Source organism: Colobus angolensis, unplaced genomic scaffold (assembly GCF_000951035.1).
Source record: "Colobus angolensis palliatus isolate OR3802 unplaced genomic scaffold, Cang.pa_1.0 Scaffold106, whole genome shotgun sequence".
NCBI classification, from domain to species: Eukaryota; Metazoa; Chordata; class Mammalia; order Primates; family Cercopithecidae; genus Colobus; species Colobus angolensis.
In genome coordinates this window covers 4419385-4441932 of record NW_012111586.1, presented here as the reverse complement: position 1 = coordinate 4441932, position 22548 = coordinate 4419385, and the positions used below count along the sequence as shown (strand labels likewise).

Below are 22548 nucleotides of genomic sequence, written 5' to 3'. Positions count from 1 at the left end.
GCAACTCAGCCTTCAGGGTGAATATGGCCATAATAGCTCCAGAGATTGATTCCATGTTATAGGTCCAAACCCCTGAAGAGCCTAGATCTTGTTTTGGGTACTATTTCCAAATATTTGTGAAATAAACTCTAATCAATTCAGCCTGAGCCCTATCAACTATGGCCAGGGACACAGTCATGTACAAATTGAGAAGGGGGACATCATGGTGAACTGGCCAGAGGTACTAAAAAGTATCCACTACAATGATAGATAGCAGAGACTGGGAAAGGGAGTGTGGGTGGGAAGAGGGGATGAAGGGAAGTTGGTTAACAGTGAGATAGAAACTATAAGTTCTAATGTTCAATAGCAGAGTAGAGATACAAGTATTATGTATTTCAAAGTAGCTAGAAGAGAAGACTTGAAATGTTCCCAACACATAAAAATGATGAATACTCAAGGTGGTCAGGCACAGCAGCTCACATCCATAATCTCAGAACTTTGGGAGGCTGAAGCAGGAGGATTGCTTAAGTCCAGGAATTTGTTACTGGCCTGGGCAACATAGTAAGACCCTGTCTCTACAAAAAAAAATTTTTTTCTTAGTTAGCTGGGCATGGTGGCATATGCCTATAGTCCCAGCTACTGGCACTGAAGGGTGGGGTTGGTGGTGGGGAGGGCAGAGGTAGGGGGATCACTTGAGCTTACGAGGTCCAGGTCGAGGCTGCAGTGAGCTGTGATTACACCACTGCACTCCAGCCTGGGTGACACAGTGAGACTCTGTCTCAAAAGCAAACAAACAAAACCAAGAAAACACTCAACGTGATGGATACACCAAATACCCTGACTTGATCATCTCACATTTTATATATGTAAAAAAAAAATCACATGTACCCCATAAATATGTAAAGTATTGTGTATCAATTTAAAAAAAACACAGAAAAAGTATGTACTACAATGGAGCAACTGACTGACCAGGTTGGGTCATTGATCCACTCACACCCTTAGGCCTTAACCTATTAGCAGTGCTCTTAGAACTAGCTGATCTACCCAGTGAGGTCCTGGAAATGAATAAATCACATGCAGAAGCAAAGAAGAAAAATACTACCAATGAAGGGAGAGATTCTCCACAAGACAGGCTGTAATTTCATTATTGAGTGGACTGTTCTTTAGGGTGGGGACATGCTGGTGACCTAACCACTCATCAAGTGTGCCTTGTCTACCTCCTAAGCATCTCTCGCATCTACGCAAATCCACACAGGACTCTTGATCATTTGCCCACATTGTTGCAACAATGTTTTCCAAGTCTTCAAAGTTTGCCCCTTCAATCCATTTTGCAGTCTGATGATTCTCCAATGCAAATCTGATCACAACACTCCTCGGCTTAAAACTCTTAAACTCCCCCCATTGCTTGAGCATAAAGTACACATTCCTATCTTGACTTACAGGCCTCTTTATGCTTACACTGTAGCTTCATCCTCATCATCCTTTACCTCCTTTAACATTAGGCCAGCCTGCAATTACTTTCAATGTCCTCAAAGAGCCATGTGATCTCCTCTGGGGCTTTGTACATGCTTTCTTCCTGTCTGGCCTATATTTTCATCTGGCCCTGTCACCTAACTAGAAAAGGAACTAGCTCAGATATGATGATTTTGAAGCATTTGTGTGGCATCCAGTAGGCATTTGGATAGACAGGAGAGGAGCTAGGACTGGTTTTAGGAAGCTGAAGAGGGTGCCATCCAGAAGTCTTATCCAGTGATTAGCTTTCAACTCCAGGAAAGACATGCTTCTTCAGAATGGAAGGTAAGGAAACAAGAATGGGTACAGCTTTATAGGCTTTTGAAGGGATGAATGAAAGAAAGGGAGTATTATGTCTGTTGGTGTCTGTTAAGTAAAAGGTGAGGTCACATTTACTTATCTGACAGTGGAAGGTAGTCACTTGAGGTGAGTAGTGAAGGTTTGGGATATCAGAATAAGCAGATACAGGATGAGCCAAAGGAATCTCAATTATGACCAGAGACCAGCCCAGAGTTAAGTTGGTAAACTTGGTTTTTCTTTACCTAAGCCCAACTGCCTGGGCATAAGAGCAAAAGTAGACTGTTCTTTTGGTCTGGGATTTGGCTTTGACTGGCTGACTCTTTTGGAAAGACAGGAGAGAGACAGTTGATGACACTGGGAGAAAATGGTTAAAAAGATTCACGTTGGGATTAGGTTTCAGATTTCTAGGCTAGAGCTAGTCTATGACGAAGTTTCATAGGTCTGAGCACTATATTTAATGTGACTTACAGTCATTTATTGGGAAAGATGATCTTTTATTCTAAAATTATATCATCTCTACATCTTGATTTTAAAATGTGCCTGAAGGCTGGGCATGGTGGCTCACGCCTATAATACCAGCACTTTGGGAGGCCAAAGCGGGCAGATCACCTGAGGTCAGGAGTTCAAGACCAGCCTAGCCAAGATGGTGAAAACCAGTCTTTACTAAAAATACAAAAATTAGCTGGGCGTGGTGGCGGGCGCCTGTAATCTCAGCTACTCGGGAGACTGAGGCAGAGAATCGCTTGAACCCGGGAGGCGGAAGGTTGCAGTGAGCTGAGATCATGCCACTGTACTCCAGCTTGGGCGACAGAGTGAGACTCTGTCTCAAAAATAAATAAAATAAAATAAAATAAAATAAAATAAAATATGTTTGAAAAAAATTAGATTATAGTGGTTGTATCATTTCCTAGCGCTGCCATAATGAATTACCCCAAACTGGGTAGCTTAAAACAACAGAAATCTTTCAGGTGCAGTGGCTCATGCCTGTAATCCTGGCACTTTGGGAGGCCAAGGTGGGACCACCCCTTGAGCACAGGAGTTCAAGACCAGCCTGGGAAGCAGTGAGACCTCATCTCTACAAAAAAGGAAAAAATTAGCCAGGTGCGGTGGTGCACACCTGTGGTTCCAGTTATTCAGGAGGCTGAGGTGGGAGGACTGCTTGAGCCTGGGAGTTCAAGGCTCCAGTAAGCTGTGAACATGCCACTGCATTCCAGCCTGAGTGACAGAGCAAGACTCTCTCAAAACAAACAAACAAGTTTATTCTCTCACAATTTTGGAGGCCAGAAGTCCAAAACAAGCTGTTGACAGGGTTGGTTTCTTCTGAGGTTCTGAAGGAGAATCCACTCCATGTTTTTCTCTTAGTTTCTGGTGGCTGCAAGCAATTCTTAGTGTTCCTTGCCTTATACATATATCACTCCAATCTCTATTGCTGTCTTCACATTGCCTTCTCATTTATGTCTATGTCTCCGATCTCCCTCTGTTTTTAAGGATACACTGATCATTAGATCTAGGATCCACCTTAAATCTAGGATGATCTTATCTCAAGATCTTTAATTTAATTATATCTGCAAAGACCCTCTTCCAAATAAGGTCACATTCAGAGCTTCCAGAGCTTAGGAGTTGGATATATCTTTTTTCGGTATCACTATTCAGCTCATTAAAGTAGTATTAGTGGTAATTTTTTCCCCATGTCTGTGCTTGGCCAGGAAAAAAAAATGGTGGGGGTTGGGGTAGGTCAAAGAGAGTCATCTATTAGAGTTAAGATTTCAGAGAGGGGACAGGGTGTGGTGGCTCATGCTTGTAATCCCAGCACATGGGAGGCTGAGGCAGGAGGATAGCTTGAGGCCAGGAGTTTCAGACCAGCCTGGGCAACATAGGTAGACCCTGTCTCTACAAAAAATAGAAGCAAAAAATTAGCCAGGTAGGGTGGTATGCACCTGTGGTCCCAGCTACTCAGGATTCTGAGGCAGGAGGATTGCTTGAACCCAGGAAGTCAGGGCTGCAGTGGGCCATGATCACACCAGTGCATTCCAGCTTGGGTGACAGAGTGAGACACCGTTCCTCTCACCCCTCAAAAAAATTTCAGATGGGAAGTAGTTCATAGGTATGACCGATTTGTCTGGTTCTTGTTTGCAGGGTCCTGGGAAACTCAGCAGAAACACTAACCACATGCCCCTGTGTCAGGGTAGGATACTGAGCTAGATTCCTCCATCGTCTTGGAAAAGAGGATATGATCCAAGTGGTATGTGTGAGTTGTATTTAGGGAACAAAGTCAGAAGTCAATGCTGCAAGAACCGAATCACTGAGGACTGTGAGGTTAATACTCAGCAGTTGAGGATGCCAGGAAGAAGCTGAGAAAGAGTGTAAGGCTGTTGAAGAGGAAAGACAAGCAGGATAGATACTCTCTTGTCCTGATCTTACAGTCTCAGGGAGAGTTAGTCAGTTTAGAAGCACATGGGTAAGGCTGGACACAGTGGCATATGCTTGTAATCCCAGCAATTTGGTAGGCCGAGGTGGGTGAATCCCCTGAGGTCAGGAGTTTAAGAGCAGCCTGGCCAACATGGTGAAACCCCGTCTCTACTAAAAATAGAAAAAAATCAGCCGGGGGTGGTGGTGGGCACCTGTAATCCTAGCTTCTCAAGAGGCTGAGGCAGGAGAATTGCATGAACCAGGGAGGCAGAGGTTCCAGTGAGCCAAGATCATGCCATTGCACTCCAGCCTGGGCAGCAGGAGTGAAACTCCATCTCAAAAAAAAAAAAAAAAAAAGAAGCACATGGGTCAGCAAAACTGTTCTCATAAGTCTCCCTTAGTAGATGGCGGGTTCATAAAGGCAGAAATAGTGTCTTACTGAGTACTCAGCAAAAGATCTGACCCATGGGGCGGACTCAGTTGAATTAAACTGAAAGACCTTGTCATTTTGAGCTGTTCTTCCGGTTTACCATTAACATCTAATTAATCTACTTTAGGCACAATAATCATATTGCATATTTGGTATATGTGATGACCAATTATATTTTTTGTTTATTTGAAAATATATTGCTTTTGAACATATATCTCATGACATAATTTAGAATTTCACACACTGACATCAAAAGGGGAGAAATAAGGTCCCGAATGAAGTTTGGAGAATAGTAGTGATCTTCACTGAATGTCTCCTTTCCAAGAAGTGTAAGATGAGCAGAGCTGAAGGTAGCCTCTACCCCTGGAAGAAAATCACTGTAATTGTATCATTTTCAATCAAATGCTCAAAGCTGAGGACACAAACGATCATGTTCATGCCTTCTACATTCCATGTTTGTACTTTCTTACCCAAGTGGTGATCTTTAAACCCTAGAAGTCACATCATTTTCCCAGATTTCAAGAATGATGCCCCTGCAGAAGTGTTTGGGGAGGCTGCAGGACTTTGTTTTTGAGACAAGGTCTCGCTCTGTGCCCAGGCTGGGAGCAGTGGCGCAATCTTGGCTCATTGCAGCCTTGACTTCCCGGGCTAAAGCGATCCTCTGGCCTCAGCCTCCCAAATAGCTGGGACTACAGGAGCACACCACCATACCTAGCTGATTTTTAAATTTTTTTGTAGAGATGGGGATCGCCAGCTGTTGTTCAGGCTGATCTTGAACGCCTGAGCTCAAGCGATCCTCCTGCCTCAGCCTCCCAAAGTGTTAGGATTATGAGCTTGAGCCACCATGCCTGGTCTTTTTATCTTTTTAAACCAAAATTGTCCAATACGGGAACTGGATTGATACTGTCCTCTAACAATGAAATGTAAAAATAGTTTTTAGATTTGAGACCTGTGGAATTACGGGGCAATTATTGGACATTCCAGAAAGAAGGCATAAACTACAAGTTGCTCAAAAGTATTGAAATAATGACCACAGGAAGTGAGCATGCTTTAAAGCCCTATATGGTGTTATATTTCAGAAAAAAGCTGAGCTGGAAAATGAAACCAGTTTCTCTTCTAGCTGATGCATTTTCCTGAATTTCCTACAAACTGTTTGGAATTTTGCAAACAATTCACAGCTGATAAAATAAAAGGGCAGCGGAACTCAGTGTCTGTGGTGAAGACCCTAGGGGAAGCCAGCGGGAGGGAAAGGTCATTGTCTGCCCCTCTTGGTTCCTGTAGCCAAAAAACTGTACAAGTTTTTGGTTTTCTTTTTGTCCTTTTAAATAAACGGAAGTCAGCTGAAGACCTACAGAAAGGATTACTAGGATATTTTGAACTTAGACTCCCCAGGGCCTTCTTGGAGAGTTTACTTGCACTTTTGCTTATTCGCTTGAGGAATATTCATTGGCTACCTACTGTGTGTCAGGCCTTGGGCTGGGCATTGATGGTTAAAGGACCATGAGGAACCACTGTTGTCCAACATGAGGAACTCTAAAGAGTGATAGGAGAGAGAGAGAGACCTGGAAGCAAACACTTTGAACATGGTGTGCCAAGGGCTGCGCAGAGGCCAGCACAGGGGGCTGTGTGAGCACAATGTGTAAGATCAGATGCAGAGAAGTAGGAGTTTGCCACTTTTTAGTGGAATCAGCTTTCAACAAAGCTTTTTCAGGCTTAGAGTTAATCATGTGAATTGCAAAAACTTAGAAGGACCACACATTTAAAGCAGGTGCATGCAAGTTTGGGGCAGCCAAATGTTACCTCTTCCGGGAAGCTTCTACTCACCTGCACATGGTTAGAAATCATCACTGTCTTTGGGGCTCCCCCAACACTTTATCAAATTCTTGATTATAGCGCTTATCGTGCCTTTATTTATTCCTTTGTTGGTCCCTCCTCTATGAATTCTAGACTCAATGTAGGGACTCAGTCTTCCTCACTTTTGTATCCTCAGTGTTTGGAAGCATCAACAAACATTTGCTAAGTGAATGAATGGGAGAGGAAGGCTGTGTGGTGCAGTGGGAAAGGCAATGAACTGGTAGGCAGGACATGGGGCTCTAATCCTGGCTCTGCTACTAGTGGCTGCATGACTTTGAACAAATCCCCTCATTGCTCTGGGTCTCAATTTCCTCATCTGTAAAATGAGAATAAAAATACAGCCTTCCACCCCAGGGTTATGGAGATTAAATGAGGTAACAGAGCTTCACCAGCTGCCTGCCCTGTTTGTGCCCTGTCCTCCTGAAACAGCCTGGACTATTGTTCCTGCCATTTGGATCTAATTTGTGCTCTCTCCCCTGGTGAGAACTGAGCTGAAATCTGTTGCCTTGTTGGAGGGGAAGTTTGCAGCAATGGCATACATATCATCCAGTTGGCCCTGTGTTACTAGAAGGGCAGACATCAAAAGTGAGGAGGATGTCAAGCTAGAGAGATTTGCTTTTTTTGTGACCCCTAAACCTAACGGAGGACCCAAAGCGGGAATAGTGAGACAGAGCAGATCTACATCACATGCTGAAGTGTATAAGTGAGGCCTCAAACATTGTCCCCAAAGCCCTGGAATTTAGCAGCATCTAGGGGAATGCCACTTTAATGAAGTCTACTCATTCATATAATGTCATAATTTCTCAGTGCCTTGGGTTAAATGATTAACTCTATCATGGGTATTCAAGTGCTAAGAAAGATGAGGAGAAGTAAAAAATTGCAAATGCCAAATACGACGAATAACATTTGGAAAAAATGGAAAATCACGATTTTAGACACAGATGTCTCAAGAGATGACTATCAATTTCCAGGTGAGATATCTTTCCAGAAGATCCACTAACATTGTTCTTTGTACATTGTAGAGGCAAACTTTTCCATCAAAACTTGATATGTCTTCTACTTACAAGTCATGTGTCTTGTAAATCTGTTGTGTCTGGGGAGGCCCTAAAATCTGCAACTGATAATTTGTAGTGCTTTCTGGGAGTCACATTTGTTAAGCGAGTTTCTTTAATTGCATGGACTGGGCCTTATCGCAAGACAAGTGGTCAAAGGAAGATGGTGAGAGAAGAAAAAGAAGGTATTGAGGCCAGTAGAATCTCTACCCAAAGGCTAAAGTCAGTTCTGGTGCTAATGCTAGCGACCTTAAAAAAAAAAAAAAAGGTACATTTCCATTTTGCAAGGCTTTTTTCTTTGTTTGTTGTTGAGACTGAGTTTTGCCCTGTCACCCAGGCTGGAGTGCAATGGTGCGATCTCGGCTCACTGCAACCTCTGCCTCCCGTGTTCAAACGATTGTCCTGCCTCAGCCTCCCGAGTAGCTGGGATTACAAGCGCCTGCCAACACGCCCAGCTAATTTTTGTATTTTTACTAAAGACAGAGTTTCACCATGTTGGCCAGGCTGGTCTCGAACTCCTGACCTCATGATCTGCCCACCTCAGCCTCCCAAACTGCTGGGATTACAGGCGTGAGCCACCGTGCCCGGCCCCATTTTGCAAGGCTTTTAAAAAAATATTGTGTGCTCAGATGGCACCTTTAATCATGAAGAACTTTTGGCTGAGTTCCAGACTGATTCTGCTGGCACAGAGAACTCTGAGATCATACCCTATATTCAGAGCACAGAAGAAATATTTCATCCATCTCTGAAATAAAGAGGAAGAAATGAAGCGTATTTGAACAGTTGCAGAACAAAACCATACCAGGGTGAAAAGTGAAGGGCATCCTAGACATTTGGAGTTACAGAAAAGTACTATTAATTCTAAATACTTAAGTGGCATATTTTTTCATTCTAAGTGTTTCACTATAAACTAAGCAGCTTGCATAAATCTATTTCATAGACACATAAATGAAGGCAGATTTCATGTTTTACCTAAGACTACTTTAAGGGAGAGGGCAAAGGAAAACAAGCAGCTCCCAAAGTAGCAGGTTGTGACCCAGGAGTTTGAGTGCTTAGAGCTGAATTCAATCCACACCCAGGCCAAATATAATTCTCCAACTTGGAAGCGGTCCAGGACACCCGAGCTAACATTTTTTACCTTTGCCAAAGAGCCTGGGGCAGTTTGGTGACAAGCAATCACAACCTCACTTCTATTTCTCAACTGAAAGAAAGACCAGAATCATCTGACAGGTGCTTTCCCCATGGCAGGGCACTGGTTTAAGCTCAAGAACTAAGAAAGTTTGCTTCCCCTTGATTCATCATTGCCTCTTGCATCACTTATTCTCTGGAGATCTATTCACAGGTCTATTTAAATTGGAGAGTTGGGTCATACAATTTTGGGTGGCAAGACTGAATCGCAGCTTTACTCCATGTATCAGTCTTGACCACTTGATTATATATTGTGCTTCGACTTCACTCCATCACTGAAAGCTTTAGCTATGGGAAAAGCCTGGGTGATTGTTCTGTGTATTAGAAACTGAAACCCCACCACTAAATGCTAAAGTGGTCCAAGCAAAAGGTGCTATGGAAATCTGAAAGCCATTATCTTTTCTACACTTCCTCTCTCTTCACCCTCATTTTGTTTGGGAATGCATATGAACACCTGTGAACAAAAATAAACTAACCCACCCTTGACAGATTGTTCTGTCTTTTGAGTTATCAAACTTGAGCACTTCTGGCTCCCACATATACTGAAGTAAAGACTGCTGGGAAGGCAGCCACAAATTAGAGTTGATCTTCCAGCATCTTTTACCTGTAAGGAATGGTTCAGGAAATCATAATTAATTAGTCCTGCCCCAAAGTTAAAATCATATTTGGATTTCAGAAATAGTAAGAAAGCATATAACAATCCTGGTGTGTTTTCTTAGCTCAACCATGTCCATCCATATTTTCTGGCCCTTTTTAACAAGTTACTCTATACCCAGTCCATATACATTTTGACTGACTGCCCTCAGGAACTGTCTCAACTCAGGGTACTTTTAAGGAAGGCAGAACCACCTTAGGAGGTAGAGGGTGAAACGTGGCAACTCTTCCACAGGCCAATCAATATAGCAGACATGCTCAGGGTAGGAGGTTTTGCTAGGGCTTAAATCAGGTTGTCAACTCAAACACAATGGGCTTTGTTATTTTTGTATAAAGAGGAAATGGAGCAGTTTTTGGCCTCCTCAGACTGTATTGTAGGGTATACAGGATGGCAATTCCAGGCACAATATTCAGGAGACACAAATCTGCTTTTAGCTATTCACTGTTCCCCAGCAAGTTAATTTAGCTGTTTCTGAAATGCATGGAAATATTCAGCATTTTCATAGTGAAGCCAATCTCCCAGATTTAAGCTTTGGGGGTGGGAATGAGTACGTGAGGAAGGGGGTCTGTCAGGGAAACAGAATAGAGCCCTTTTGGTGAGAGATCCCAACACCTGTGATTTATCTTAGAAATTACACATGCACTGTAATTCCAATACTTTTTTTAATTTTTTTTTTTTTTGCTTTGAGCACTCCAGCTGGAGGGCTTGCTGACACCTCTCACTATTTTAGGCATGGGGAGTTGCCTCTGGGTTCAAAAGTCCTTGGGTGGCAAGCACAGAGGAACTGCGAAATGCCTCCCTCAGAAATGCCCAACTGCTTAAGGGGAGAAGCAGGGAGTGGGCGCAGGTAGCAGCCAGGAAGGTTGCAGGAGCCAGGGGCACATCCTATCACTGAGCGGTAAGGTTCCTGCAAGTGGGGTTTGGGGACCATTGCTGACAACTTGTCAAGGGTTCGGGGAGGGCTGTTCCAGCAAGGTGAAGGGGTCTGTAGGGAAGGTGTCTGCCCGGAGACCTCCTAAAGACCAGAAGAGCGCGCACCCCGCCAACTGACAGTACGCGCCCCTTCTGTGTCCGCTCCCCTCCCCCGCGGCCAGTCTCCGGGCAGAGGCGTCTCACGCCAGCAGATCCTCCCCGGCTCCTCTCCTCACTAGTGCGAGCGGACCGAGCCTCAGCGGGAGCCCCGCCTGTCTCCAGGCAGCTTGAGGCCCCGAGCGCTCGCCCAGCCTGTCAGTAACCGCCGTTTGCGTTTTCTTCCTTTCTTTCTTTCTTTTTTTTCTCTTCTTTTCTTTTCCCCTTCTGCCTTTGTCCCGCTTAGTAACTGGGCTCTGACCAATCGCCGCCTTACCGGCCGGCGCCGGCTCTCTCCTGATTGGCCTGCTTGGGGCGCGCAGCCGTCTCCCGCGCCTTCCCAGGAGCAAGGCAGACAAAAGACGCAGGCTCCAGGCTCCGGCAACCGGCCTCAGCCAATCACCACCCACCTTGCCTCTCTTCCCTCGCCCCGCTCCCTCCCCGCCTGGCTCGCGTGCTCCCGGCACTGACTCCTGGAGTGCGGCCAGCGCCCGGGCCGTACCATTCTGATTGAGGTTGGGGGAGAGCGCGGATGGCTGATTGGGGAGCCGAAGCCTAGAGAGCGGTGGGGAGACGTGAAAGTCGAGATGGAGGGCAGCTTTTTGAACGTGTTCTCAGGCACCTGACAGAATCGCGGTACTTCGAGGCGGAACAGCGTGGAAGGGGCGGTAGTGATGCCTGCTTTTCCCCCTCCCGGCGCGGTTGGGTGGCGCCTCAGCGGGTGGGCAGCGTGGGACAGGGAGGGTGTCCCCTCCGCGCCGTTAAAATAAAACTCTAGTGGCTAGAGTCGGGGGAAAGCGTGAGGGCAGTCGGTGCAGGCGGGTTGCTTCTTATACCCCGGCGGGAGCGCCCGGAGAAGCCGAGCTGACTGGACTTTTCTGGTCGGCCCCATTCCCGAGGCTGGGGCAGCTTCGGTTCCGAGCCCGACCGGAGAGGAGCCCGAGTCCCGGCCCCGGGGGGATTCGCTCTCTGCAGACCAGTGGGACCCTGAAACTTGAACGCAATCTCCAGCCTCCTTTTTTGCCTTCCTTTGTCACTTTCCTGGCTTTCTCCCAACGTGTTCTTTTTTTCCTCTTCATTCTCCCCCCAAAGGACACAAAAGTGGCTTCCGCGGAAAGATTTGGAGGCAGTGAGAGCTTTTCTCTCCGGAGAGCGACTGTGTAGAAAGGATTTTTGGGAAGCCGGTTTTTAACACCTCTGCCCTCCGTCCCCAAAGCCTCTGTGTAACCCTCTGAGGAGAAAAGCCCATAGCTTGAAAGTTCGGGGGCATTTTGTTGGGTTCTATAGGAGAGAGGGGGAGGACCCTGTTCTGGTAGTTTGGCTGAACTAGTGCTGGCCGTTGAAAACCCCGAAGTACATTTCCGTGTGGAACTTTTGCAGATATATATTTTCAGATTTTTAAATACCAGATAAAAAATATATGCCTTCTATATATCTCCTGACGACCTGCCCCTGACAGCGCGATGTACAATACAGTGTGGAGTATGGACCGCGATGACGCAGACTGGAGGGAGGTGATGATGCCCTATTCGACAGAACTGATATTTTATATTGAAATGGATCCTCCAGGTACTTGGGAGAAAAAAAAAAATCTCGTGATGGGTCTGATTTGTATTTACCAAGAGCTTGGTGATGTTTTCAGGGCAGAAGTATTGCTGGATGCGCTAGGTTCGAGATGAGGGGAAGATTTCCAGTTACAGCTGCGGTAAAACTGCCTCTGGTTTACACGTTTAAAGTTTGCAGTTAGGACCCTGAACCTATTGTCCTGCGAAGGTGGGGGTGGGGGCTGGAAGTGGGGGTGGGAGGAGAGACTCCTTTTTAAAATGATCATTATTTTTTTTACTTTGCCTTTTCGTGTCGTTCAGGTTTTTCTTGTGCCCGCCACTTTATTTTATTTTTTTCTTTTTCAATTAAAGACTCTTCTACCTGCAAAGGATGTTTTATATCCCGGGATTAAAACCAGTCTTTCACTTTGGGCGAATTCTTGAAAGCTTGTCCTTTCATACATTTGTCTAATTTGGTTCGTTGTGTTTTACCCCGGTTAACTTCTGAAACTGAGTTATGTGATTATTCACTGTAAGACTCCCTTTTTCTCTTGCAGAAACAAATGCTGGTTAGTGATTTTTTTTTAGGGATTGGGCGTTCATATTCAGCCATGGTCTTAGTCTGAGGTTTTCCTTCTCAGAAGATAGTCGCTTAGAGAGATCTACGTGCAATATTTTATTACTCTTTAATTTCATGATGATTTAATTTATGGGATAGGGTTTAATGTAACTTGAATTCCTAGGGTAAAAACAAAACAAAAAAAAACCATAAACGAGGGAACCTTTCTCTTTCCTGTGATATGTGACATGTACATATGTGTTTCTATACATGTAATGTAAAGTATACATATATAGTACTAAATTTTTATTTTAAAGCTCTGTCTGACTATTACAGACATTTTGTGTATTTGGTAGGAAAGGAAAAGGAAGGCAAAATGGAAAAGTTGATTTTTTCTTTTAAAGTCTACCCCATTTTATGATAATTAGCTGTCAGATTTTATCAAACCCTGTTTGCAATTACAGATGGTGCTTTATGTAATGATTCTGAATAAGTAGAGAGCCTTTGTGACTCCTTGTTTCTGTCGAGGATGAATTCTTTATGTATTTTAAAACGTGTAATGGCTAAGCCTACAGAATAAATGTGTGTCATTGGGGAACCTCGCTTATTATAAGACTGTATTTTTGGAAACGTTTGAAAGGATTTGAGCCATGCAAGTGTGAAGAAGTGTAGCTGTCTTATAGAAGGTATGTAGAAATTGTTTCCTGTGTCCTTGCAAACAGTGAATTATCCTGTTTTTTTTTTCAATTAGTCAGAGTGTTAAATGGTGCTGTACTAAAAACTAATATTGAAATAAACCTTTTTCACTCTTGATGATCACTTAGGATTTTTTTCTCTTCCTTCATTTCAGAGCCTTCTTTATTTGCTTTTGTAATTGTGACTGCAATCCAGATGCAGTTTTTCAGTGTTTTGTAAAGTTTGTAAGATTTGCCACCCATCTATTGTGTCTTTTCCCCTTTGTTTCCCCCTAATGGTAAAGCATATTAGATACATTTGTCATACATATGAATAGAAATTTAGTACATCACTGGTACTTTTATTGTAAAAACTAAGGTTAATAATTCTAGATTCCTGTTGTAAGAATTATATATTCAAACTGCCTTAGAATTATACTGCATTACATAGTATCTTGCAGACATACAAAGGGAATTTGTTGGGTGGGAGGTGAGTAGGGAGGAGGGGACAAAATGAAGAATACATTTATGGTTGAAATATATTAGCCTAGTAGAAAACTACTGGCCAAGTTGAGTTGAGTTGTCCAAAAATAATTTTAAGAAAAGTTGACTATTAAAAAAAAAAAAAAAAAGAAAAGTTGACTATTATAACTATATGGAGACGTGGGTCTTACAAGGTTGTATAGAAAATTATGATCCAAACTTTATTTTCCATGGAAATAAACTTTTGAGCTTAAAATGTTCATCCTTGAATGAAATTGTGCATACTGAGATTCTTTTGAGAATACTGAAAGGATACATATGCTGTTTTTTATTACCCCTTTTGTAGCTTTAATGTAGAATATGGTTAGTTATTCCTAACAGCTTTTTAAAAAGGAAGCACCCTTGAGTATGATGAAACATTGCTTATGAAGTGAATGGTTTTTCATGGAAATAGTGTGAATGTCAACCTTGTTTTATGTGATAAATTAAGTTTTCAAAATATTTAAAACTGTATCATTAGTGAAGCGATTGTAGCATGTTTTGAAGGTTTTTCCTAGCTCCCATCCCACATCAAGCTCTTAATTATTTGCTTCCTGGACTGCTGCCATAGTGTACTAACTGCTCTCCCATTTCTATCCTGTTCAAGCCACAGTAATGTTAAGAGAATCATCTGATGACTTATCTTACAATGATAAATCTTCCAATGGGTTCAAAAACCTCCCACTGGCTTCCCTTTGCCTACAAAAAAAACAAAACAAAACAAAACAAAAAAACCAATAAATAAAAAAAAAATCCCCCGATTGCTTACCCTGTCATATAAGTCCCTCTAATTTTTGCTTCCAACTTAATTTTCTAGTTAATTCTCCTCCTGGAGTGCATCATAAATTCTATAGAAGCAATTTTGTGTTTGCTGTTCCTTGAATGTATGCTTTTTCCCCTCTTCCTGGGATGCCTTTCACTCGCAATAGTCACACGTTGAAATCTCATATGTATGTGTTTTTAGGACCCAGGTCAGACGCCTTCAGTGTCAGAATATGTTCTCTAAACCCTTCTGTTAAAAGTTATCCCTCCTTCCTCTTGCCTCCCTCTTCTAGCACTTCTTCTTCTTCTTCTTCTTTTTTTTTTTTTTTTCTGAGGCAGAGTCTCACTTTGTTGCCCAGGCTGGAGTGCAGTGGCACGATCTTGGCTTACTGCAACTTCTGCCTCCTGAGTTGAAGCGATTCTCCTGCCTCAGCCTCCCAAGTAGCTGGGATTATAGGCATGTACCACCACACCAGCTAATTTTTGTATTTTTAGTAGAGACAGGGTTTCACCAGGCTGGACTCAAACTCCTGACCTCAGGTGATCTGCCTGCCTCAGCCTCCCAAGGTGCTGGGATTACAGGCATGAGACACTGCGCCCGGCCTACTCTTCTAGCACTTCTCAGATGAAATTTTTTCCATTCTGTCTAGAGAAGCTACTGTACTATTTATGTGTACTTCTCCCTATGAAATTGGCTTCCCACCTCGTCATGAGCTTCTTAGCTTGCTCAGGGTCTTGCAAGTAGTAGACAATTTAGTCAGTATATGTTGAATTAATAAATAAGGAGCATTGTTTCCTTCTAGTCTTTAGGTGCATTTCTACTTAAGGTCCTTGCCCAATTCATTGCTTGGCTGTTGTAGTAGCCTAGGGCTAAATAACTTTTGAATTAGACATTTGTTGACTTAGGGCCCTTAACTGTAATGGTGCCAATATTTTTATATGTTTTTTTCATCTTTATTTTATTTTCAAGACAGAGTCTCTCTGTGTCCCTCAGTTTGGAGTGCAGTGGCGCCATCTCGGCTCACTGCAACCTCCGCATCCCGGGTTCAAAGGATTCTTGTCCCTTAGCTTACCGAGTAGCTGGGACTACACAGGCACATGCTACCATGCCTGGCTAATTTTTGTATTTTTAGTAGAAATGGGGTTTTTCCGTGTTGGCCAGGCTAGTCCTGAACTCCTTGCCTCAAGTGATCTGCCCACCTCGGACTCCCAGTGTGCTGGGATTATAGACGTGAGCCACCACGCCTAGCCTTTCATCTTAATTTTAGACTGAGCCATAAATGCAAAATTTTATCTATTATTGCTTCTAGTGGCCTCAAAAACTATTTTTCAAAGATGTTTCCCTCTAGCCTATCTTTTCAATAACTAACGTTATTATGCATCCTGAAGGTTCCTAATAACTGCGTGGATTGGTGCATCTACAGTCACAGTAATGTCAAAGTTGAATCCAAATGGGAGTTTAGTATCTTAATGTTTGTGTATTTCCTGGCAGCAGTAGATATACTGAACTGTTCAGATGAAACATAAAACTTTTTATTGTTGGCTAGGTGTGGTGGCTCATGCCTGTGATCCCAGTGTGCTTTGGAACCCAAAGCAGGAGGATCGTTTGAGGCCAGGAGGTCTAGATCAGAATAGCTTTGTAAAGATGCCATTTCTACAAAACAACAACAAAACTTTTGTGTAGAAATGTTAAGATTGTAGAACAGAGAATCGCCTATAAGCATCCTGGTTAGTCTTGCTATGAATTCGGGAATTGGGATTATTCTGTAGCAAAGCTGGATAGAGGCCTCTCAAAGAGCCTCACCTTTGGTCTTTTGAGGATTTCCTATACACAACTGATTATAACTCATGCACAAAGGTTGTAGCTAGTGGTCTGTTAGCTCAGCACTTTAGTTTTGACATTGTTATTGTTTTCATTTTAGGAAAATGTAATAACTTCCTTTTTAAATTAATAGACAATTTTTTAAAATTGTTGGCTTTTCTTTTTATTCTTATCAAGACAAACTTCTGAAATTATCTTTTTTTTTTGGAAGACAGGGTCTCAGCTTTGTTGCTCAGGCTAGAGTACAGTGGCATGATCATGGCTCACTGCAGCCTCGACCTCATGAGCTCAAATGATCCTTCCACTTCAGCCTCCCTAGTAGATGGGACTACAGGTGCTTGCCACCACACCCAGCTAAATATTTAAAAATTATTTTTTGGTAGAGACAGGGTTTTGCCATGTTGCCTAGGCTGGCCTTGAACTCCTGGGTTCAAGTGATCTGTCTGCCTCAGCCTCCCGAAATGCTGGGATTACAGGCATAAGTCACCACGCCCAGCCTGAAATTATCTTTAGGGCAGCAACATCTCTTCCATAGATAATTAGAAAATGAAAAGTTTTGTATGGCAAAACATGAATATAGGAAAGTCTAGAAAAGTGGTTTTTAATTTTTTTTGGTCTCAGTACCCCTTTTAGACTTAAAAAATTAGAAGACCTCAAAAGCCTTCTCTTTAAGTGGATTATATCTATTGATATTTGTAGTATTAGAATAAAACTGAGAAATTAAAATATATTTAATTCATTAAAAAATAATAAAGCATTATACATGTGGCTTTTTTTTTTTTTTTTTTTTGAGACAGGGTCTTGCTTTGTTGTTCAGGCTGGTCTTGAACTCCTGGGCTCAAGTGATCCTTCTGCCTCAGCATCCCTCTGCGCCACCATGCCTGGCAAACATATTTTAGCATAACTTTTCTAAATGAAAAAATAACTATATTTTCTAAAAGCAAAAAGAATTAGTGGGAAGAATGGCATTGACATCTTTACTATCCAGCTTCATAGAAGACTTTTTTGGGTTTGTTTTTTTGAGACAGGGTCTCACTCTTTGGCCCAGATTGGAGTGCAGTGGCGTGATCTCAGCTCACTGCAACCTCCATCTCCCAGGCTCACGCAATTCTCCTGCCTCAGCCTCCTGAGTAGCTGGGATTATAGGCGCCCACCACCACGCCCAGCTAATTTTTGTATTTTTAGTAGAGACGGGGTTTTATCATGTTAGCCAGGCTGGTCTTGGAACTCCTGACCTCAAATGATCCACCTCCCAAAGTGCTGGGATTACAGGTGTGAGCCACCGTGCCTGGCCAATAGAAGACATTTAAATTCCCATGTCTGCTCCTGCATTGAGTCTATTGAGATACTACAGGTTATAACCTCTGGAAAACTCCACTGTACAGTTGTAAGAGAATGAGAATGAAAATGGCAAATAATGTCTTAGTGATGCTATGAAAATAGTTCTGACCTCTTGGACCCTCTGAAGGGTCTTGGAAACTCTGGATCACATTTTGAGACCTACTAGTCTAGAAGTTAGACTACATAGTTTGGTGGACAACCTGGTGAAGTATCTTCTGACTTTGAAGCCAGACACAAAGGTTGTTTTGAAGAAGCTTATTTGCTTACCCTGACATACTTGGTATTTTCAACCTGGCACAATTTAGATTAAGTAACATTTTGGTGGAAAACTAGTACACTAGCCCTATGGTTGGGGAACATACCTGCTGAGAGCTACATTGAAGAAATAGGTCATCTGCCACTTAATGATCCTTACTATTAACAGGTTAAGCAGTCTTCTGTGGTTGAATTTTTATTTTTAACCCTGCACATTTGGATTCATCTTATATAAAGACTTCTCCTGTGTGTAGTAATATGTTTCTTTTATGATCTAGGTGTTAGTTTTTAATGATAGTGTCATTTGGAACAAATGCTTATATAATCAAATGATGTAAAAGCTATGCCAGTTTTTTGTCTTATTGAAAAGGATTAGTCATTGCTTTCATTTAATATAATGTATAGTGTATCCAATTATGTTTCACTAGAAGTATGGTGATTCTCTCATTTGATAATGCTTTTAACATTTATTCTCGTTTTGATGCTGAATGCTTTTTTTTTTTTTTTTTGAGACGAAGTCTCGCTATTGTTCCCCAGTCTGGAGTGCAATGACGCGATATCTGCTCACTGCAACCTCTGACTCCCAGGTTCAAGCAATTCTCTTGCCTCAGCCTCCCGAGTAGCTGGGATTACAGGTGCTTACCACCACGCCCAGCTAATTTTTTGTACTTTAAGTAGAGATGGGGTTTCACCATGTTGGCCAGGCTGGTCTCGAACTCCTGACCTCAGGTGATCCACCCATCTCGGCCTCGCAGAGTGCTGGGATTACAGGTGTGAGCCACTGTGCCCGGCTTTTTTTTTTTGAGACGAAGTTTCACCCTTGTTGTCCAGGTTGGAGTGCAATGGCGTGATCTCGGCTCACCGCAACCTCTGCCTCCTGGGTTCCAGCGATTCTCTTGACTCAGGCTCCCGAGTAGCTTGGATTACAGGCACGTGCCACCACACCCAACTAATTTTGTATTTTTAGTAGAGATGGGGTTTCTCCATGTTGGTCAAGCTGGTCTTGAACTCCCGACCTCAGGTTTTCCGCGTGGGCCTTCCAAAGTGCTGGGATTACAGGTGTGAGCCACTGTGTCCAGCTGATGCTGAATACTTTTATATTTTTCTTAGAATGTAGAAAAGATAGGACATGTTTATGATTGCCATATTTAACAAGGTAGGTAGAAAAATATAAATGTATCTATGTGATATGATATAATTTTTTATTGATATTAAAGAGGGAGACATCCTGAGTATAGTAGAAAGAAAACAGGCTTTGGAAATAGATGACATAGATTACAAAACCAGCCTTGCTTCTTATCCTGCCCAGTGTTATATGGGTACTACTTTAACCTCTCTGTGCATCTATTTTCTGTAAAATTGAACTAATACCTACCTTTGCAGACTTCTGGGGATTAAATGTACCATATCAATATCTGGTACAGTGTTTGACATATAGTGTGTGCCCAATAAGTGTAGTTTGTATTTAGAGCTTCTTATTGATAACATGTAATTATCCCATATCTACCTCTTTGGGTACTCTTGCAGTCAAAACCTTTGAGCTATTTTGCCCCATTCTTTTCTTCCTTCCCAGTGTTTACTGGGGCCACATTTTATGCATTTTGTTTTTTGGAAGTGTTCTCTAGGGTCTTTTCTAGTTATAACATTTCATGAGTCTATGGAAATGTCAACCCAAGTCATCTTTTCCTTTTAGTTTCTATTGCCTCTTGTCCAGTTCCTCAATACCTCACCTTAGAAATGATTTGTAATGAAGGTAATAGTTGCTAACATTTGTTGAACAATTATTATAGTCTAAGTACTATGTTAAATGATTTTATATGTCTTCTTTTAGCCACACAACAACCTTATAAAATTGGCGCTATTATTATCCCACTCTACAGACAGGAAACAGAGACTTAGGTTTAGTAACTTACCAAGCAGCAGAGCAGGTCTGTCTGCCTAACTAAAGCCCGGGTTCTTAACCAGTATATCCTAACTGGTTGCTCTGTTTCTGATTTCTTCTTCCCCTCACTGTAAGTTTGTCCTGAATTCTTCAGCCAGGTTAGTTCTACTGAAATGTTATTTTCATTGTTTTACTGTTCTTCTCAAAAATAATCAGCAGCTCTTAATTTCTTTTAAGGAGAGATCATATTCTCAAACTTTAGTAATATGGCACCAACTTATATATTTATAACTTACTACTAATTTTCTATTCATACTTACAGTCGAGTTCCTTCTAACACTATACCCTGATTGCTCATTCCTATCTCAAGCTTTTGCTTAACCTGCTTCCTATGTAGAATATGCCCCTCCCACCCCCATCTTTAAATCAAGATCCTGTCTGAGTCCCCCTTTCTTCTTAAAACTTTCTCCAAAAATTCTAGCACTGTACCCCTTTATATGTAGGGCTAGCTCTGTTATTTTGACATGGAATCGTGTTATATTATGATACTTAATTATTTCATAAATATAATTCACCTCCCTAACCAGATAAATTTCTTGAGGCCAGGCTGTTGTATTTCCATCGTATCTTTTTTTCTTTTTTTTTTTTTTTTTGAGACAGGGTCTCATTTTGTCACTGAGGGGTGCAGTGGCGCACTGCAGCCTAAACTCTTGGGCACAGGTGATCCTCCCACCTCAGCCTCCTGATTAACTGGGACTACAGGCATGTGCCATCATGCCCAGCTTGTATCTTCTTTCCCTAAACATCCAGTGCCCAAGTATTTTGTTAAATTTTAGGCCCATGGATCCAACTAGCTTTACTTTGTGACTTAAGCTTTAAAATGTTAATATTATTTATTATCAGTATGTGACCTCTAAACTTATGAAGATAATTGGCTGGGCACTTATTGTAAAAAAGGGAATAATGAAAAAAAATGCAATAGTTAATGTTATTAGCAAGATTTATATGGTTTTGAGTAAAAGTTGTTTTTGAAAGTTTGAACAATTAGAAATGAACAGGCAGGGCACGGTGGTACACACCTGTAATCCCAGCACATTGAGGTGCCGAGGCGGGTGGATCACTTGAGGTCAGGAGTTTGAGACCAGCCTGGCCAACATAGTGAAACCCCATCTCTACTAAAAAGAAAAAAATTAGCCAGGCGTGGTGGCGTGCGCCTGTAGTCCCAGCTACTCAGGAGGCTGAGACAGGAGAATCGCTTGAACCCTGGAGGCAGAGGTAGCAAGCTGAGATCGTGCCATTGCACTCCAGCCTGGGCGTCAGAGCGAGACTCTATCTCAAAAAAGAAATGAGTAATAAGTTTTTCACAGTGTATTAGGTTAGTTTTACATAGCACAGGGCCAAATGGAGAGTTTTAAGTTATCCAGTGTATTGTTATACCAATTAATTTTACCATGTGTAAGACTTGACTTTTTTTTTTTTTTTTTTTTTGGAGACGGAGTCTTGCTCTGTCGCCCAGGCTGGAGTGCAGTGGCCGGATCTCAGCTCACTGCAAGCTCCGCCTCCTGGGTTCACGCCATTCTCCTGCCTCAGCCTCCCGAGTAGCTGGGACTACAGGCGCCCGCCACCACGCCTGGCTAATTTTTTGTATTTTTTAGTAGAGACGGGGTTTCACTGTGTTACCCAGGATGGTCTCGATCTCCTGACCTCATGATCCGCCTGTCTCGACCTCCCAAAGTGCTGGGATTATAGGCTTGAGCCACCGTGCCCGGCCAAGACTTGACTTTTAACAAGGTAAAGTGAGCCATCAAGCCTTATTAAAGATCAGTTTCCACATTGCTTGCCCATATATGTTGTATGTATTGTTCCTTGTGCATATTTGTAAATTCACATAAAGTAAAAGGGTTATCTCATTGTTTTCTTTCTTTTTTTTTTTTTTTTTGAGACAGGGTCTTGCTCTGTTGCCTAGGCTGGAGTGCAGTGGCATGATGACAGCTTACAGCAGCCTTCCCACCTCATCCTCCCAAGGTGGGGCTACAGGCATGTACCACCACACCTGGCTGATAAAAGTTCATTACTTTAATAAAAGAGACAGTAGACTATGTCCAGCCTGCCAAATCATACCATTTTGCATGTCCCATATCAGTATGAAAACTGCCCCATGACTTGGTATTGATGAACCAACACAAAGCCAAAGTTAATACCATCTACCCTTATCCATACTTGGACTTCCTGTCTCATGTTCTGTTTGTGGGCCAGATTACCTGTCCTTACCTGAGGATATGCAACAACAAATCCAGAGCATGCAGCTGTGTAATCTTAAATATTGTGATAGTTTTTATTGATTAACTATTTATTTTTAAATATTTATTATTTTTTTAAATAGAGATAGAGTTTTTCCAGGTTGCCCAGGCTGGTTTTGAACTCCTGGGCTCAAGCAATCCTTCCACCTCAGCCTCCCAAAATGCTGGGATTACAGGTGTGAGCCACCGTGCCCAGCCAGTATTTGTTTTTAAACTTAAGAAAAATTCAGTTATGAATCAAAATTAAAAATCTGAATGAAAATTGCTTTGAAAAAGGTCTTGCTGAAAGAAATTGTTGTGCTGGAAATATATTGCTTTAGATTCTGTTCTTTTATTTTTTATTTTTTATTTTTTTGAGACAGAGTCTCGCTCTGCTGCCCAGGCTAGAGTGCTGTGGCCGGATCTCAGCTCACTGCAACCTCCATCTCCCAGGCTCACGC

At 42.4% G+C, this 22548-nt stretch overlaps 1 protein-coding gene across 4 annotated transcripts in view; it reads left to right on the top strand.

Annotated features, from left to right (window-relative positions):
• PIK3R3 (phosphoinositide-3-kinase, regulatory subunit 3 (gamma)) overlaps nucleotides 1-22548 on the top strand; it is a 153273-nt gene that overhangs the window by 33599 nt on the left and 97126 nt on the right. Inside the window, exons 1-2 of one of the 4 annotated variants that reach the window (XM_011946737.1) lie at nucleotides 10831-11083; nucleotides 11907-12016. The exons of 1 other annotated variant lie outside the window; for it this stretch is intronic. In XM_011946737.1, the coding sequence (XP_011802127.1) occupies nucleotides 11911-12016 (106 nt within the window). In that variant the 5' untranslated portion in view covers nucleotides 10831-11083; nucleotides 11907-11910. Of the gene's footprint in view, nucleotides 1-10830; nucleotides 12017-22548 lie in introns of those variants that run through there. 2 more of the 4 variants (XM_011946732.1, XM_011946741.1) reach the window with 2 other exon arrangements.